Genomic DNA, 18,389 nt, shown 5'->3' on the forward strand with positions numbered 1-18,389 from the left:
CGGGCCGATAGCCCCAGCTGAGCTCTCAGGTGACAGTTACTACCAGCTGTGTGAATGAGCCATCTTAGACGTCCAGCCTAGTTGAACCTTTAGATGACTCCAGCCCCAGGTGACATTCGACTGCAGGCTCATGAGAGACTGCGGGCCTGGCAGCAACAGCCAGTGACTGGCCGGCGAGCTCAGACCACCCGCTTCTGTGGTCATTCCGCACAGCCGTCCTGGGAAGCACTAGACCCTAGCTCCCGCAGGTGATTACCGTGGCACCGCAAACCCTTCTCTCTAAAAGGACGGAGAACCAGATCTCACTGTGATAACTAGGGTCAGACTGTGAAAAAGATGCTGGCTCTCAGAGAACAATATTTTAGCCAATTGGTAAGAAATCAGGCAGTAACTGGCAAAGTACACAGCTTTTCATAGAGCCTTCTCTCCTGATTAAACCTTTCTCAACTGAACAAGGTCTTTTTGGTGGTTGTTACTTTTTAGAATAACATTTTCCAGGGTTAAATTTAGCCTTAAAATTGAATTTTCACACTGTGCAGTCATGCTCAATTCCTCAAGACAAGACTCACTGTTGCCTTAACTTTGATTTTTATTCTTGCAAACATTTCAATGGAAAAGAACTGAGCTTTCTCATGGACTGTGCGTCCTCATCTTACTGACGTGGAGATGCGACAGCCGGCCACCTCTGTGGCATCCACTGCTCAGAGCAGGGTCTGTAGCCAGCCAGAGAGAGAGCTGGGGCTAGGAACCCTCGAGTCCTTAGTGCTGAAAGGGGAGCATTCTCTAAGTCACAGGGCCGCTTTCAAAGACAGAGCCACAGATGAGAGGAGGACTAGTGGGGCTCATGAGGCCCTCTCCTCTCCCTCTGCAAGCAGCGCCCTGCCCTCCTTACCTCGGGCACTGGAAGGGGCAGAGGTAATCATCTGGGATGGTGCTGAGTGAGTGGAACTCAGGCTGGAGGAAGAAGGGCTTGCCTGGGACGAGGACAGAACAGAGACGTTGGTGACTGAGCCCTGGTACCTGGGGTTGGGATACGCGAGCTGCAAAGGGAGAAAAATCAGCAGGATAGAGGTCTGAATGGCTAGGATTCTAGGACTGGCCCAGAGTTGGCTTCTTCATGCCATGAGGTGCCCAGACCCAGTGTCTGAGGCGGTACCCTGGGTCCTGATGGGAGGCCAGGCTGGTGGCTGGCACTAAGGGTCACCCACACCGCCCATGGAGCAGGGTTGTTGGGTCGACCCTAGTGCTGGCGGAGGATGCAGGACTTAGCCATCAGGAATCAGGAAGGAGGGCAATTTGGAGGAGGAACTCTCCCATGGGATCTCGAAGAGCAACCAGGACTGAAGCTAGATTTCCTTTTTGGGAAATAAAGCCTGGAAATTGTGACACAGGATGGTGTGGAGGGAAAAGGCTGTTTTACTGGCTCTGGGTGTTCTGAATTCAGAAACTAGAGAACTAGGCAGGGATGCCAGCCGTCAGACCAGATCAGCCAGCAGAGAGGCGAGTCCTCCAGGTACGGTGCCCTGGCCCATTCTCCTTGGAGAGCTCTGGTACCTGCATATGGTGGTATAGGTCCTCGGGAGCCTCGCCCATGGAGCTGTCACCCAGCATCACCACGTTTCCCGCTTCGCTAGATGCGTGTGAGGAGAGAGAGGATGATGAATGGCGGCCTGTGCCCATCAAGTTCATGGGGCTGTGAACAAGAGTGGGAAATAGGGAGGAGTCAGGCCAGGAGCTGAGAAATCTTGCTAGGTGGTAGAGGACAGTGTGAGGGGGTGTGTGAAGCCTTAGCCAACAACACTGGCTTGGAGGGTTTCATAGCTAATGCTTATACCCATCTGAGGCCTGGGGCAGCTGTGAACCCCCACCTGCTGCTCAGGGTTCCCCTAGTCTGGGAGGGCCAATGGTAGACTGGCAAAGTCTCTACCTGGAGTTAAATGGCTTATGGCCACTCAGTCTGATGACACCAGCAGTTTTTCAGTTAGGACGATTGAAAATGATATGCTCGATCAGGTCAAAGATTCCAGGTCCCCTTGCTATGTGGCGTTACACTGAGCCGGCAGCCACCTCCTAGGCCAGGGGTATTTTCCTGGTATGGGCAAACTACCAAAATAGCTGGTTGGCAACCGTCTGTTGGCTTCCTTCCATATCCTTCCAATACTCTCCTCTGTCAATGGGAGACAGCCCCTCATTTCTTCCTTCCTTCCCTTCATGGAGGTCCGGTCTGTGCTGACTTACTGCTTACACTGGAAAACAAACCCAAGGGAGAGGCTCCTCTCCCTACCTCCTCCTCTGACCTGGCTTTCCTGCCCTGGAGGCTTGGAGTATCTTCCGTTGAGCCCAGACAGACCAGGACTCCTGAAATCAGCGTAGCCATGCTTTGCCGTGCTACCACCTCACCATGTGGTTCTCGCCCTTAAACTGACTGGGGAGCCTCATTCCCCCTGGGATTGGGCCCAAAGGCCTGAAGGAATGCGGCCCATTCAGAGCTGGAACCAGCCCCCTTCCACGGCCCGGAACCGTGCACTCCAGCCACGAGGCTCTGCTGGTGGGGCTGCCCAGGCCGGCTTGTTCACCTCCTGTGGCATCTGCTTGTGGCAGTCCTTTTGCCCGGATCCTGTTCCATCACCCTCCTAACCCCAGCTTGTTTCTGCCTCACAGACTTCTACTATCCTTCAAGACTTACCCCAGTTGCCCCCTCCTCCATGTTCTCATGGTACCATGCACACTCCTCTGTCACCCAGGATGACTGGCTGTGAGCGTGGGTCCTGTGGCAGGATCTGCGTGTTTGCTGTGTGCATGGGTGAGAGGGCATGTGAGCGAGCAGACACACCTACTCTTTCAGACTTCCTGGCTCTGACCTTTGACATCCAGACTTACCTCTGTGGAGGGGACCCCCCAGCCCTAAGGCCGTACCTGTGCCGGTGGGTCATCTTGATGCTCTCAGGGCTCATGGGGCTATGGGACGCTAGGACATTTCCCCGCGGGGTGCTGCTGCCTGAACATGCAGGACTTAGCTTGTCCAAACCCGGAAACTCCTGTTGAGAAATGAATGCCCCTTCATCAGAGTAAAGAATGACTACGTAATTACGGGGTGAGAGGGAAGAGCGGGCTGGTGGTAGAAATGTCAGAGAGCAGATTCTGACACTGTAGGCTGAGCCTGAACTGCCTTTTTTGGACATTTTGGACAATGGCCCCTTCATGACTAAACACCCTCCTAACCGCACTGGAGTCTAGACCAGAGGCCGAGAGGCCCGGGGCTGACCCCACTAAGAGAACACTTCTGGAAGAGGTTGACGTTGCTCTGAGTTCACAGGTGTGTTACCAGGCATTCTCAGTACAGAATCATGGAATAAGAGCTGGGGAGCCGGAGAGGAAGAGCTGACCATCAACTGTCAGTCAGTGGGCACTGCTTACATAAGTTGGGTTTCTTGCATTGCTAAACGGCCAGCTCTTTATGACCTGGGTTAAGTTGCCTGCGATGCGGTCAATGGGGGAGACAGGACCCCAAATCCTGATATTAGTCATTGAAAAATACTCCAGTTCTGCCTTAGCGTGATTACATTCTTATTAAGTAGATGGATATCTTGGCAGAAATTTTTGAACCCAAACCCTCCCGGATGACAGCACGTTGGTCTGTGACCGTCTGTGACTCAGGAGAAACAAAGCACAACTGTCCATGTTTCTTTAATCCTTCCCAATCTGTGGGCCCTAAGTCCTACCGGGGAAGTTTTCTGAGTTTGGCCTGAAGAAGCAGCAGGTTTTCCACCCCCTTCTTCTGAAACATACTGAAATGAAAAAGAAGGGTGAACTGGAGAGTACACCTCTGTGTGTGCCCTGGAGACTTTGATGTATGCGGTGAGCATTTTCTGCTTTTTGCTGCAGTGGCCCAACAGCTTTGCATGGTGGAGGACATCCCTTGCCCCAGTGGCCAGGCTCTAGCCCGCCTGGGTTGCCTGCTGTGATGGGGGAAGTTTGCATACAGCAGAGACCAACCAAGAATGAGAGGTAACGGAATACCCACCAGACTTTCACTTTCTCTGCATGTTTCACCTGAAATATCATGGGAGAATCATTACAGAAAGGGGAAACTTCAGGCTCTGTGGGCTTTCCTCTGGAAATGTGCCCACTTCTCAAACTATGGACAAGTTTCTTTTTCTCTTTTTACATCTCATACTACCCATACCTGTGCAGGAATGGCTGAGACCTGCACTGGGGGCATGAGATGACCAGAAGCTCCAGCGTCAAGAACAAGGCAAGTCAACCCCAACAGGGTTAGGTCCACTGAATCTGAGTAGTCCAGCCTCCCTTGGGCCAGTGATCATCCCTGAAGAGGAACCTCTTGTTCCTGATGGCCTTGCCCCCCACCGAACAGCCCTGCTTCCCTTGCCCCAGGTAACTGGGTTCACACCCCTTGAGATCTGTTTAGCAGATAAGTTTCTCTAGAAAACACTTGGAGTCAGCCTCATGGTTGAAAATGGGGTGAAAGTATGTAAACAGGGGGCTCAAGACCCCTGAACCCTAGTATTGGAATACAGGCTCTCCTTTCGCTTGTGTGCATCAGTCCTTGGGCCAAACTCTGCCATGGAGGCCTAAGAGCCAGGTCAGAGTCAGGGAGAACTTCTGGAGCTTGGGCCAAGGCTCAGAACCTGGCTGACCCCTCTAAGAACAGCCGGTACAGAAATACTGCTCACCCTAGGCTTTGTCAGATGTGAGTCTGGGCCGCCAGATGTGTTGGAGGAAGAGGGAGGGAGGGATGGAAAGGTGGTAGAGGGGAAGGGTAAAGAGAAGGAAGAGGGATGGAAGAGGAGAGGGCATGAAGACAAAGACGGCGAGGTGAAGAGGAGAAAGAAGAAGATGGGGAGAGAGGGCTGGCTCAGGCTTTGCCTTACCTCTGTAGGTTCTCGGGATGGAAAATATCTCCCAAGGGATGTCTACATGTGGGCCATATACTTTAGCTCTTTTCCTCCTCATAACGAAAACCTCTCTTCGCCAGCACAGTACCTTGAAAAACGTTCTTTGCCCTTGAATCTGACTCCTCCTCAGGGAGGGGAGTGAATGAGGGGATCCTGGGCACCCCTTCCCTGGATAGAGCACTCACCTCTGCCTCCTGCCCCTCTGTGGTGGGAGCAGCTTTTCCTCTGTGCTCCCCGTCCCTCCCCCCTTCCTCTGGCTTGCAGCACTCTGCAGGAAGTGCCTGCTGGTTCTACTGCAGCGGGGGCATGGCAGGGATCAGCTTACGTGGTAGAGGCTGGCCCGCATCATCTGGAACTGATCAATCAGCTTCTTATGCAGAGGGCGCATCTCTGGGTGCACGAACTTCTCATGAACTGCCAGCCCGACTCCAAGGACATGGACCTATCAGGGAGACAGACAAGGCCACTCTGCAAGCCAGAGGGTAGCCCTTGAGAACTGCAGTCGTCCTGTGGTGCATAGCTCTTCCCTCCTGGCCACTGGCCTCTAAGCCCTGCAAGACGCACCTGCTCCTGCATGAGCTCCTTGAGCTGGGTGATTTTCTCTGCGTCCCCTGGGTGCTTGGTGATGTAATCTTTATCAAAGAAGGCCTGTGAAAGGAAAAGCTAAGTCAGGAAGACTCTTCTCAGGACGACCGCTTAGAGGGGGTCCAGGAAGCCTGAGGCTAGGGTGCCACTTGAAAGGCAGTGGCCGTTCTGCCCCCTCACAGGTACACACACCCCTTTCTGCCCCTCACAGGTATACACATCATCTCTAGCCTGGCCTGCCTGAGCCTCCTGCAATCACAGGTGTGTTTTTTGTGCCTAAGAAGGACTGAAGGTAGTCAAATGATTTAAGCCTGGATGCTGGTCCCAGTCCCTCAAGGAGCCTGGACAACCTGGTAGGACAGGCAGGGCTGGTGGCCAGGGTGTGGGGCCAGTCTCTTAGTCACCCACAGCTTGCTTCTTGTGAAGGGCTGGGCTCCCGGGCTCCTCCTGGAGGCCACTTCACACCTTCCATAATCAGATGGATCACCCATCTGTCGGAGTTCAGAGAATAAAAAAGAAGAGAAGGTCCCATGGGAGAGCCATGCCACAGAAACGGGGAGTGGTAGGGAGCGTAAAGCCTCCCCCCAGGACCGTCCTCAGTCAGCTGAGGCACAGCTAGGAGAGGGCAAGCTGGGAAGGCTGCCCTGGGAGGCAGGAGTCTCAAGAAGCAGAGCCTGAGAAGCGCCCTCCCAGCAAGCCTGCCTGTTGTGGGGCCGGTCCGGGGCCGGGCTCACCTCTTGGTAGCGCGCAATGCCCCCGTTGACGGCTGCGTCGATGACACCGTTCAGGCACATGCTGAGCAGGTTGATGTTGCCCTGCACCTGTTTGTGCTGATACTGGCTGATCAGGGCCCGCAGCTCCTGGTTCTTATTCTCGACCACTTGGATGGCGTTCTCCAGAGGGCTCACCTCCACCTGAGGCACGGAGAACACGGTGTCGTCCCAGGCCCCATGACAACCCCTCCCTCAGCATGGTCCTGAAAGCGGGGATCCAAGACCAGTGATACTGATTCCCACCCTTGTTCCTGTGGACTTAAGACTCCCTGACCTCTTTTGAATTTTCTCTTTTGATCTTTTGACCTGTAGGCACTTAGAAGCACAGTAGACGGTGAGGAGCACCTGTTCTGAAGTCAGCGAGCTCTGGCTGCCTGAGCCTTAGAGAATAGTTTCTGCACTTACGCACGGGGAGATGTGTGTAAGGGGTGTTGTGAGGGTTAAAAGAGGGTTAAAAGAGAGAAGGGGTACAAAGCCCCTGGCTCAGGATTGGCCTGTGGCAGCTTAGGCCAGGCAGGTGGCTGATGCTTGCTTTCTGTCTTCAGTCCTTAGAGAAAGGTCCCCAAAGCCAGGGCTGAAGATCAGCCCCATCTGAGACGTGTCTCACCAGTTCCCTCCTCTCCACTTCGAACCACCGAGAGATGCCGGGCAAGCTGTGGGTGAGGGTCAATGTGGTGCGCTCAATCCACAGGCTCTGTAAGGAGGACACAGGCAGGTACAGGCCGGTGAGCAATTTGTGCCACACCTGCCTGCCTGAAGGATGAGACAGTGAGGAGATCCTGAGAAAGTGGGGCTTGCCCCTGGCCTTCTCTAAGTACCGCCCCGGCTTTCCCAGAGTTGTTCACCTTGAATTCATTCTCCTTGTCCTTGGGGCCTTTGTGAAAAGGCCTGTCGTACCGGAACTTCCTCACATTGTTGACGCGGTAGAAGCTCTTGACGCGATCCGGGACCCTATCCATCTGCAGGACATCCACATAATCTGGAATGGGCGTCACTGCATAGATTTGCAAGTCTGGGCAGGAAGTGAAGGGAAAACCCAGACTTGCCAGAGAGATGAATCTGAGTATTGACTCCCGTCATCCTCCAAAGGAGAAGAGAGCACCCGAGCCCCTGTTCCCTACTGGCAGCAGCTGCATCTTGAGGGCCAGATGCGACCCAAGCACAGTTAGACTGAATTTCCCTACCTGCACCCGCCCCCTGCTCTAGCATGGCATCTCCTGAGCGCTCATCCAAGATGAGGCGTCAACAGCCAAGAAAGAAGGGAAAGGGGTCAGGAGAAAGCGGGTGCCCACCCTGCACGAGCAAGAAAGGTGGAAGGGCTGGGGCCTGCCCACTGTAGGTAAACTGTATTTCCTGCAGAACAATCTTTTAATCAAAATACTTTTTGGGGTCTTTGTGGAAAGATAACATGGGAGTCCCCCTGCCCTCCCCTCTCTGGAACAAGCTTGTACAGACACTGTGACTACCATGAGGCCTCCAAGGAAGCTGAATGAGGGGGATGAGGGGCAGGCCAGTGTTTGCGACCAGACTCCCAAGTGCTACTAAAACCACAGATGTTCCCCATCTCTTCCCCACTCCCCCCACCCCCACCCTAGGGCTGTACCTCAGTCTTCCTGACGAAGGCTAGGGGTAAGAACAGATGCACACAGGAGCAGAGCAGGGCACACAGTGGTGGTTATCCCTGGGGCAAGAGTCCTGGTGGAACCCTGAGTCACCCTGCTGAGTGACTGCTCCCGGATGCCTGGGCAGATGCTGCACAGGGCAAGGTGGGGACGAAGGTAACGGTAGCAGCCAGCCTAGGGATAAAGGCCCGTCTGAAGCCCTGCTTCACACACTCCACGGTTAAGGGCATGCCATGGCTGCCTCTGTGAGTCAGGAGGGCCCTGCTGAGTGTGGGTTCGGTGAGGACGACACGCTCTATTTAGGACTTAAGGGTAACCTAGCCTGGTAGGCCAAAAGCACAGCAGAGGGGCAGCTGACCGGGTGGGCCTCACCTCACACGAACCCAACCCGCCTTCCCCCACCAAGCATCAAAAGATACACTGGGCGTCACACTGCAGGATGGCATCGTCGGGGTGGTTGGGGTGCTGCATGGCGACGGCCTGCGGGAACTCGCTGAGCATCCTCTGCTGGAAGGCCTCCAGCCTCTCGTAGTCATGGCCTCGGCACACGTATTCTTTGTTCTGCCACAAACAAGAGAGCCTGCTCTCTGCCTTGCCTCCAGCCCGCACCTCCACAGGGTGTCAATAGCTACTCATGTGACAAGCATGTCCCCTGTGTCAGGCATGGGGCACACAGCACTCAGTCCCTGTGCTGGGGGAAGTAATGAGCTAGAAGGCAGAGGGAACAGAAAAAGGGAGACTTCACTGCGATGTGGCAGCCTGGAGGCAGGGCACAGGCTGTGGGAAGCTTGGAGGAGGGACCCTTCCCTTACCCAGGACGGGTCACGAGGTCGGGGGTGGGATTTTAGAAAAAGCTGTGCCTGAAGAGAGTCCTGAAAGGCCCTTCTGGGTCAGTTCTGAAGGAGGAGCAGGGAAGGGCACTCTGTGTGGGCACGGTGACAACCAGGGCAACAACAGCCTTGACGGACAGGAAAAGGTGCAGTGGAAGGAAGGAAGGTATGTGTGGGGCGCTAGTGGGAGGGTGAGGAAGATGCCTACAGCGATGTGCCAAGGAGTGATGGGTAGGGGTGCCACCAGTCTAAATACTGCCCAGTGTCCAGTACGTATTTCGTAATTATTTACTGCATTGGCAGTACACACTTTGCTATTGCATCAGCAGGACAAACTGACATCATCCTAACTATACATTTCTTAAAACCTTGTGTTACATCATATTTGGTTTGAGTTAGGTCTCAGGATTTCTCCTAGTGGGCTGATGTCATGACAAGGCGCCCTCAACCCTGCTGCCCTGCCGACCTCGCAGCTGGTCCTGAGTGAATGGAATGCTCGTCCAGACCTCCAGCGACATGCGTCTGCCTGCCCGGCTGCCTCACTAGAGCCACTCTGACAAAGTGGCATCAGGCACTGGCAGCCCCTCCTGGCATGTCTTCAGAGGAAGAGAGACAGAGAGGTCCACAGGCCAGCCGTACACTTACCGGTACAGGAACGATCACAGGCCAGGCTTTGGAGGACCTTAGATTTTTTTGGAATAGAATTTCTGCCCCCTTTCTACTTCCCCTTTTACTATGGGAGAACTCAGCTAAGGCTGGGCCACATGTCTGGATGGACTGGAATGAAAAACAACACCAGAAGGGAAGCCAAGGTCAGGAGGAGCAGGCTGACCTCCCCAGTGGAACAGACCAATAGTCAAAGGACAAGAGACGTTTCTAAGTTCCTTGCTTGATAAGCAGAACTGTAAATTGTAAAGAATTGGTCTTTTCATGTCAACTCGCAAATGTGCAACCCTTACCAGTATCTGTTCATGGGTCAAAGGAAGAGAAACAGAAATTCCCCTAAGAAGGGAGGGCTGGATGCTTTCCTGTCTCTGTGCAGATTAGTAGATAATCACATTTGTGAAGCGAGGGAGGCAGATGGTTCACAGAAACCAAGCTGACAGAGCTAAAGTAATAGATGGCCTGTGTGTTCAAGGAAGGTGAGGGAAAAGCCTAGCTTTCTAGGGGAGACCCAGCAGGAAGAAAGCACACAGCATTGACCTTGAGGCTGGTTGTCGGTTTCCAGTTTGCTTGTGTGAAAGCCCCAGCATCCTTACGTGAGACAGATCGGCTGCCACTGTTTTGTACTCGGTCCTTGTCATCTACCAGGCAAATGGTTACCTCTACTGGGACTTACTGTATTTGCCAAAGATGAACTGAGCAGCTGAGGGAAGGGAAGGCAGCGTGTGGCTTGGCAAAGCAGGTTTGTATGCCTGAAACATAGCTCCTCGGGACTGCTCCTGTGTGGAGATGGGGATGGACTGATGGGTGACACTTCCTAACACCCACGTTACTCCTCCTTCATTAGTGGCACCATTGAAACCCCATTTGAACATTCAGACTGTTGCTTGCAAGCATTGGTTGGATGGGCCGGATGCAGGTCCTACGCTAGGTCCTACTTGTCAGAAAGCGCTGAGTGCCCTGAGACGCTGAGATGCCCGTGACATGAGCGTGTGGGGTGGAAGCCAGGGCAAACCATGATGGAGACCTCCTGTTTGGCAGGGCAGAAAAGAATATACCAGGACCTGATTTTGTAATATCCAAAATAATGATATTTTAGAGTAAAATCTGGTTTCTGATATACAAACTGGGGGGCTAAACAAGGAAAATAAAATGACAATAAAGCAGAATTTGCCAACAAAATGAGAAAGAAATAAGTCCCAAGGCCAGAATCATTAGCTTGTCTAAGGACTTCCTAGAGATGCTTTTGGTTTCCGATTCTTGTGTGATTCCTTCTTTCCCTTCTGCTGACATCTACTTCCATTGCTTTTGCATATCTATGCTGGTGGGGGCAACAAAGACGCCACTTCTGAGATGCCTGAGGTGAATGGTCCCTAGGGAGTGAACAAGTCCCCTCCTCCTGAGGAGACCCTCTCCTCATTCACATTCTGCTGCTAGAAACCCTTCTGCGGAATGGAATTGGAGCCATCCTGGGGATCACAATTAGGCAGAGTAGGCTTGCTATCCTTGTCAGGGTTACTAGTTCCTACAGAAGTCAATTTTCTTTTTAGCCTAGAATGATTACTGCCTAGGAAATATGCAAGTTGACCTGCCTAACATCTGAAATGTTGTTAGCCTGGACTCTGTTGCTAGCAGACTGGTTTTTTCTTTTTTCTTTTTTTTAAAGGAGCCATTATGGCCAACTGACCTGTGATGTGATATCAGGCTCATCATTGCTCAATGGCTAAAGCAATTTTTCCGGTATGACAGGATCCCAAGCATATCAAAGAGATTCTATGAATGTTCCCAGCTGCCCGCTGGAACTTGTAGACACGGAACTTTAGTGATATATTGGAACTGGGGACAGTCAGAGCTAGTGTTAGGTCTTAACTGCAGCCCCAAGGCCCTTTCGTCAGCACAGCTTCATGTAGGTCACCCGAGCACAGTGAATCCCTCCGGACTACAGCCCACAAGCCCAGGCTGCCTTCTCCTGGAGCCTCTGGCTTTTGTGGAATAAAGGAGAGAATCACAACTGTTCAACTGGTGTCTGTACATCTATGCTCAGTCATTCCTTCCGCTCTGTTGGTATCCCAGCTCAGCCTTCCAGGGAGTGATGGGGAGAAATGGCTGTCACCATCCTAGGCCAGAGAACTGGCGGCCTTAGAAAAGGCTTTCCACAGCCAGGTCCCATTTGGCATCTCCCACAGATTTCTCTCAAATCAACAGGTTGTCCATCTGGCTGCATAGCCTACAGTGCAGCCAGGGGAAGAGCCGTCATCTTAAATGACAAACCCCAAGAGGTCAGCCTGCTGTTGAGGTCAGGGCTGTACTGGTGTCCTATCTGGCTGAGAATAATCACAGTGGAGGATTCCAGGCACTGGAACTTGAAGTTGGAACGTTTCTAGACATACCTGTGGGAACATTCTCAGACCCTGGTCGTTTCCTGCAGGAATTTGATTTGGTAAGAAAATCACCCTCATATACGCCAGGTAGCCACAAAATAGTACAATGGAGTAAAACAAAGTCTAAAGTTGATAGCCAGTCCAGCCAAATAAAGCCAAATGCCTTTTGTTGACTAGTTAGTCCTTCAAAAAGTAGTATTCAGTAGAATTGGAGAAAGGTTTAAAAAAACAGGTTATAAATTAATTATGTGTAAAATACGATATAAATTCTTGTGACTACCTGAATGGACTCACCCGAAGGAAGAAAGGAAACTTCCTGCCATAGAAGCCGACCCGAAAGAACTCAGGCTCCAGGCGTTGTTGCTCCATGATGTTGTCATAGTAGCTGGCCTCCATTTTCTGTGAATGAGAAAGGCAGTGGCCTTCAGGTTGGCCTGACTGCTAGCGGTATCCAAAGCAAGTTCTCCCAGGCCCAAGTAGACACCGTCTTTTGGAAACAGAACATGGCAACTCAGACTGTGTAAGAACTGAGCCCTGGGCCATGATCAGCCTCTCCCCAGGTTGCTGCATGATGGAAGAGGAAGCCCTCCTAGCCAGTGGGTGGACCCAACCCCATACAGATCCAGGCTTCTTGGTCTTTCAGGGGCACACGTTGAGCATGGACTGCTCCCACCCTTACAGATTCTGGTTTTGGTTGATACTCACTACACCAAGTGACTTCTGGCTAGTCTTAGCTATAGATGGCTAATAGCTATTCTCAGTACCATTTCCATCAGTCCAACTGCATTGCTCTTGTTCATCTGTCATCTGAAGGTCTCAGTCGCTAGCATCACTGGTACTGTTCTAATTTAATTTAATTTAATTTAATTTAATTTAATTTAATTTAATTTTTTTAAACTTTAAAAGTTGAACTAATATCCATGATGTCTTGCATTACCAAGGTCAGTACGTTTCTTAGTATTGGCTGGCCTGGCTTCACATTCAGAAAACTCACTGAATTTTGACTGGGAAGATAGCTCTAATTCACTCAATCAAGCCAGCCTGCTGGGGAGCAGTGGCCTTCAAAGACCAGTCAATAAGCTACTTCTAGAGATCCACATCTATTCTGTACACCCAAATCCCCATCTGGAGCAGGGAACATAGCCACACTGACTGGGTGGAAGAGGAGAGGGAGACTGCTGACTTCTCTTTGCTAATAAAGTCTGTAGCTACTATGACTCAGAACCCAGCACCAGCACCTAGGAAAATTTGGTGGAGACCTTCAAAGTCTATGGGACATTTCACTTAATTTTTGAATATTTTGCATCAAAGAAGGGAGTAAGAACAAGGTGCTTGAAAGTGACCACAAGCTAAAGCATGGAAAGATCTTACAAAGTTTTCAGATGAAGCATACCTGAACAAAATCATTTAGGAAAAGCTTCTTCGTGCAGTTGAGCTGCTGCCTCCTCCTTGAACCCCCCCCCCCCGCCCCCGTCTTAGCCTGCATCCGCTGCTTCTCCCTTCCCTGAGCACCAGTGGCTCTTGGGGTCTGGATCATATCATCGTTTATCAGATGTGTGTTTTAGTTTCCCCAGTCAGACTGCAAGTATCTTGAGGGCAGGAACCCTGGCCTCTGCTTCTCCTGTACTGTCCACAGTACTTAAACAAGGGCTAGGCCCGCAGTGAGTGTTCACTCACAAACGGATGCCAGGAAAGTGCGAGCACCTCCAGTCAAGGTTGGGACAGGAGAAGGGACAAAGCTCACCCGAATCCAGCTGAGGCTCTGATAATCGTAGAGGCTCTCGTACTGACATGCCAGCTCCCTGCACAATGGGATCCCAAACTCCCAGCTCTGTATCAGAAAGAAAGACAAGGCTTCAGCATCTCAGGCATCCTCAGAATAGCCCCAGCTCACAGGGAACACATCAGAGGGCATAACCAAAGGCCCCCTGCAGCTCATCTGTCACAAAGAACATCCACTCAAGATGAGTCTGTGGGGCACAACACACAGTGCTGTGGCTTTCTAGCTCAAGGTGTAGCTTTCAGGTTTCTCCTCAACTGTCTCCACCTCCAAGAGGCCTTCCCCTGATCACCTCATCAAGGATAGGAACTTCCCCACCCATTCCCTGTTTCATTACTCTCCGGTTATCTTAAAAAAGTATTCACTTTTTTGTTGTATTAGTCTCGATTAGATGATAAACTACACGAAGGCAGGAACCCTGTTTATTTACTTTATACTCATAGCCTAGAGCAGCGCCAGGCATGAGCAGGTACTCAATAAAGATTTATTGAATAAGCTAATGAAGGTAACAATGACTTTTATTATTTTTTAAGCTTTTATTTAAATCCCAGTTAGGTAACATACAGCGTAGTATTACATTCTGGTGTACAATATAGTGATTCAACACTTCCATACAACACCCAGTGCTCATCACAGCAAGTGCCTTCCTTCAGCTCCATCCCCTATGTCACCCCTCCCCCACCCCCTCCCCTCTGGTAACCATCAGTTGGTTCTCTATAGTTAAGAGCCTGTTTCTTGGTTTCTCTCTTTTCTTCCCTTTAATCATTTGTTTTGTTTCTTAAATTCTACATGTGGGTTAAATCATATGGTATTTGTCTTTCTTTGACTGATTTATTTCACTTAGCATGATACCCTCTGGCTCCATCCATGTTGTTGCAAACAGCAAGATTTCATTCTTTTCGATGGTTGAGTAACATTCCATTGTATATATGTATCACTTCTTCTTTATCTATTCATCTGTCAATGGAAACTTGGGTGGAAACAATGACTATTAAATTAAGATCACTGAAGCTCAGAAACAGTATGGAAGCCAAGCAGGAAGTGGCTACCCAAACGCTTAGTAGTGGGCCTGACAATATCCTTTCTAGAAATATTCCAGTCTTAAAGAAGGCTTCAGATGATCCAGCCTAGATCCCAGGCTGCCTCTGTGGTGTGGCCCTTGCTGTGGTGACAGGCCCACATAACAGGCACCTGAGGAGGGCTTAAGGGGCCTTTACTGAGGGCCAGACTGCCCATTTCCTCTGCTTTTTAATACAGTGCTTTCTTTGTTTTGTTAGATTGGGAATCATTGGTTTACTTGATATTTCAGCTAGGCTCTTCTCCCCAACTTCTAAATGCTAATTAAAATTTCTTATTATAAGACATTTTAAACATATAGAAAAATAGAAGAATGAAACCCTAGGTACCCATCACCAAGCCTCAACAATGCCCAGCTCATTGCCAGGCTTGTAGCATTTATGCCCCTACTACATATTGCCCTGCAGAGGTTTTGAAACAGATCTCAGACATCATATAATTTCACCCAGTCATATTTCAATATGAATGTTTAAATAATAAGAACTACATTTAAAAAAATAATATTTGAAATAGCATCAGGGAAGACAACACTATGTCATTTGGGACTGTGTTTCTCAAAAAGAACATATTATTTCTATCCCTTGAAAGAATTAATGCCATATGGATTCAAACTGCAGGACCAATTAAAAATATTAAAACAAACCAAAGGGAATTTTAAAATAGACTCTGGCTCCCTGAGTTAATACAATGCCTCTGCCTTAGTGGGCTAGAAAACCTCTTACACTCCCATACTGCATCTTTCAAGGCGGACATGTCAGCCCTCTTTCTGGCTCCAAGCGCCACTTGGGCAGGTTTCAGCCAAGGATCTGCCGCAGGGTCTGCCTGGCAGGCAGTTCCATGGGGCTGGCTAAGCAACTGAGCCATGCACAGACTTCTGGCCAACTTGCCGAGAGCGCTCTGTGGGGGAACTGCTCATTTAGGTGATGAGGGTCCCACGTGAGGCTAAAGGCACTCAGTCTGCTGACGGTAGCTCCCAGTAAAGCAGGTCTTCTCCCCTACTGGGATCAATGCTCATCTGCCTTGTTGGCATTTCTGCCCTAATTTGTGTAATTTGCCCTCTTGCTCCAAGCCCTCCTCCCACCTACCCCTCAATTATCTTTAGAGTGAGTCAGAGCCAAGTCTGAAGACACTCTGCCAGCCTGAGGGGACTGTGCCGGAACATGGTGGGTCTGGGGGCTTTGAGAGGTGCCTCTCAACACAGGTAAGGGATGTGCTGCAGATACACTGCAGCCCCACTATAGCTTTCCTCTTGGTCTCCTTCCTTCTGGCAGGCGGCAAGCCAACTCTAAAACTCCTTACCGATGTCTGAAATCCGATTATTTCCACCAGCTCTGGCGTATGGGTGTTTTTACACATCCTTGTGGTCCCTCTGACAGGGACGGCACCAATGTTACACTGACTTAGGGCTCATTCTAATCAAACTGGAAGGGAAGGCGAAGGCCGGGGACTCCAGACTGGTAGTCTTTGTACTTCTGTTTACACACAGCCCATTAGAAGCAACAGATTCATCGTTCCTTCAGAGGAGCATAGGCGACAGTTACCCTCAGTCAGGAGAGCCCAAGCCCAGCTCCACAGAGAAGGCTGCTCCAGTACTGGTGGTCTGTATGCTAGATAAAGAGGGTCAGAGGCCTTTGTCCAGCTTCCCTTCCTGTTTGCTCCCTCTGCCCTGGGATGGAGGACCGATTCCCCTCTTCGCACCTCTTCTTCCTTCTTTCAACTCCCACTCTGCCAGACCCTTTGAGTGTTCTTCTCTCCTTGTCTGGCCTGGGAGTGCTGACCCTCTGTGGACTGGAGCCCAGTCCAGCTTGGGGCAGACTTCTAGGTTAACCGCCTCACCACTGGACAGAATGGCCCTGGGCTAGACTATGACCAGGATTTGGACTTCTGACTCCATCCTTCTGGGTGCTCATGAAATAAACATGGGACCACAGGACGTTGGGTTGTCTGTACAAGGCAGATAACAGAGGCTGGGAGTGTGTGTAAGAAAAGCAAAGAGCCTGTCTTTCGAGGCAGGGTGTGCTGGCAGTCTGAGGGCTAGAACCCCTTAAGTGTCCTTCCCCAGAGTCTTCTTTTCTGCCCTCCTCCTACTGCCAAGGTAGTTTTTATCCTGGCACCAAGAATCCTACAGGAACATTTTTTCTGCAACAGCCAGGTTTTGCTTTTTTCGAGTCAATAAAAAAAAAACTTTGAAGGCTTTCAAGACCTGGTTAGCCTTATCCACTGGTTCTATCAGGTACCGAGGCACAGAAACACAGAAGATGGACCTTCTGTATGAACCCAAGAAGATGAATCTGATAACTATCTGCTTGAGGATGAGCTTACGAAGGGGCTCACTGAGTGGTCCGCACTCAGCACAGAACCTGCTCTCCCAGCAACTCACAGCAAAAACAGGGTTGCTGGAAGAAGTGGGAGAGCCTCCTGAAGGTGGCCTATGGAGCCTCTGCTCCTTCCCCCTGTCCTGCTTATTTACAATATGCAGGCGGGATTTGCATTTTGATTCTCTTGTCTATACCAAGCTGTAAACCTCCTTTTATAAACACCAGTGTGGTGTGAAGAGGGGAACCACTGTACTACTGGTAGGCTCCATCAGATTGCGTTTACTCTCCACTCTGTACTCTGTGCCCAAGAAAGCAAAGAGAACTACTGCACTAAAAGCACTCACGCACACTCGCACCGTGCTCATGCCACTCCTGACCTGGCAGGGCGTGCTGGGCATGTGGGTAGATGGCAGCTCCGGGTGGGCTGGGTGCCGGAAAGGCAGGCCTGAAAGTGTACTGGTGTGGGGCCCTAAGTCCGGCCCTGGACTGGCAAGGAGAGGAGGCTTCGGGATGGCACTGTGGCTCAGTCACACGAGGCTGCCCAAGCTCTGCACATGGGCCTCCTTTCTGGGGTAGGTTACCTGAGAGCTCCTGAGGGTTTGGAAAGCTTCCTGCATGGGGGAATGCTTTCGACAAAGATTTCTCCTATGTTATATAAAACTGATGAATGTTATCTGATTTATGGGCAAAAGCCATTAATGTTTAAATCTTTCTCTTTAATGATGAAAAAATTTATTAAAAAACCCCAATTTCCATTCTAGTCAGGGGTTCAGCCACGACAGTTCACTGAGTGATCCAAATTCAGCTTTTTAAAGCCTACTCAAAGCTGAATAACGAGTAAACAGCATCCACAAGTCACATAACCGGCCTTTCCAGTACATGGGCCACAGCCAACAGTAGGTGGTCAGAGGGCCCCAAAAGGAGCCCTCTGGGAGATGGGAGCAGGATGGCTGGCAAGTCCCCAGGAGGCCTAAACCAGTGCTGACAGTGCCTGCCAATCCCACAGATTCCAGCTTGATGGGGAAGAACCCCAGTGAGACAAGTCCAGTCTGTGCTGTGAGGGAGGGAAATCCAAGATAACATGTACCAGTTAGAGGCAGGACAGGCCTCTTTTGACTAATGTTAAAATGCACTCATTTTCACAGCTCATATTTTCTACGGCGGATGAGGAAAGCTACATCAATTCTTGAGGGAAATCTAATAAATGTAAGTGGGGGCTCAGGAGCCCCTGCTGTAGGAGTGTCAGCATGTATAGTTGTGCCAAGCTGGTCTGTGGGGTTGTCTCTCACGCCCTCAGTCTGGACTTGGCTTCCAAGCCACAGAATTACACTGTCATATATTTATTCCCCCAGAGGAAAATCATGCTGCCTCCAGAGCTAATACACACACGGCATCCACCCACTCACCGCCCCACACGCCACGCTCTGTAGCTTCTGCCCGTCCC

General features: G+C 50.8%; 1 protein-coding gene across 4 annotated transcripts in view; it reads right to left on the minus strand.

The window, feature by feature from the left end:
- The window catches only part of DOCK3 (dedicator of cytokinesis 3), a 568,180-nt gene that overhangs the window by 12,644 nt on the left and 537,147 nt on the right, over positions 1–18,389 (minus strand). For all 4 annotated transcript variants that reach the window (XM_087867015.1, XM_087867014.1, XM_087867013.1 and 1 more), the window contains 11 exons: positions 13,515–13,601; positions 12,065–12,169; positions 8,316–8,457; positions 7,120–7,286; positions 6,882–6,968; positions 6,236–6,415; positions 5,481–5,564; positions 5,242–5,358; positions 2,917–3,038; positions 1,555–1,693; positions 893–1,040 (listed from right to left, as the gene is read on the minus strand). In XM_087867015.1, the coding sequence (XP_087723141.1) occupies positions 893–1,040; positions 1,555–1,693; positions 2,917–3,038; positions 5,242–5,358; positions 5,481–5,564; positions 6,236–6,415; positions 6,882–6,968; positions 7,120–7,286; positions 8,316–8,457; positions 12,065–12,169; positions 13,515–13,601 (1,378 nt within the window). The remainder of the gene's footprint in view (positions 1–892; positions 1,041–1,554; positions 1,694–2,916; positions 3,039–5,241; positions 5,359–5,480; positions 5,565–6,235; positions 6,416–6,881; positions 6,969–7,119; positions 7,287–8,315; positions 8,458–12,064; positions 12,170–13,514; positions 13,602–18,389) is intronic.

Source organism: Ursus americanus, chromosome 14, assembly GCF_024610735.1.
Source record: "Ursus americanus isolate L20-20 chromosome 14, mUrsAme1.1.p, whole genome shotgun sequence".
NCBI lineage: Eukaryota > Metazoa > Chordata > Mammalia > Carnivora > Ursidae > Ursus > Ursus americanus.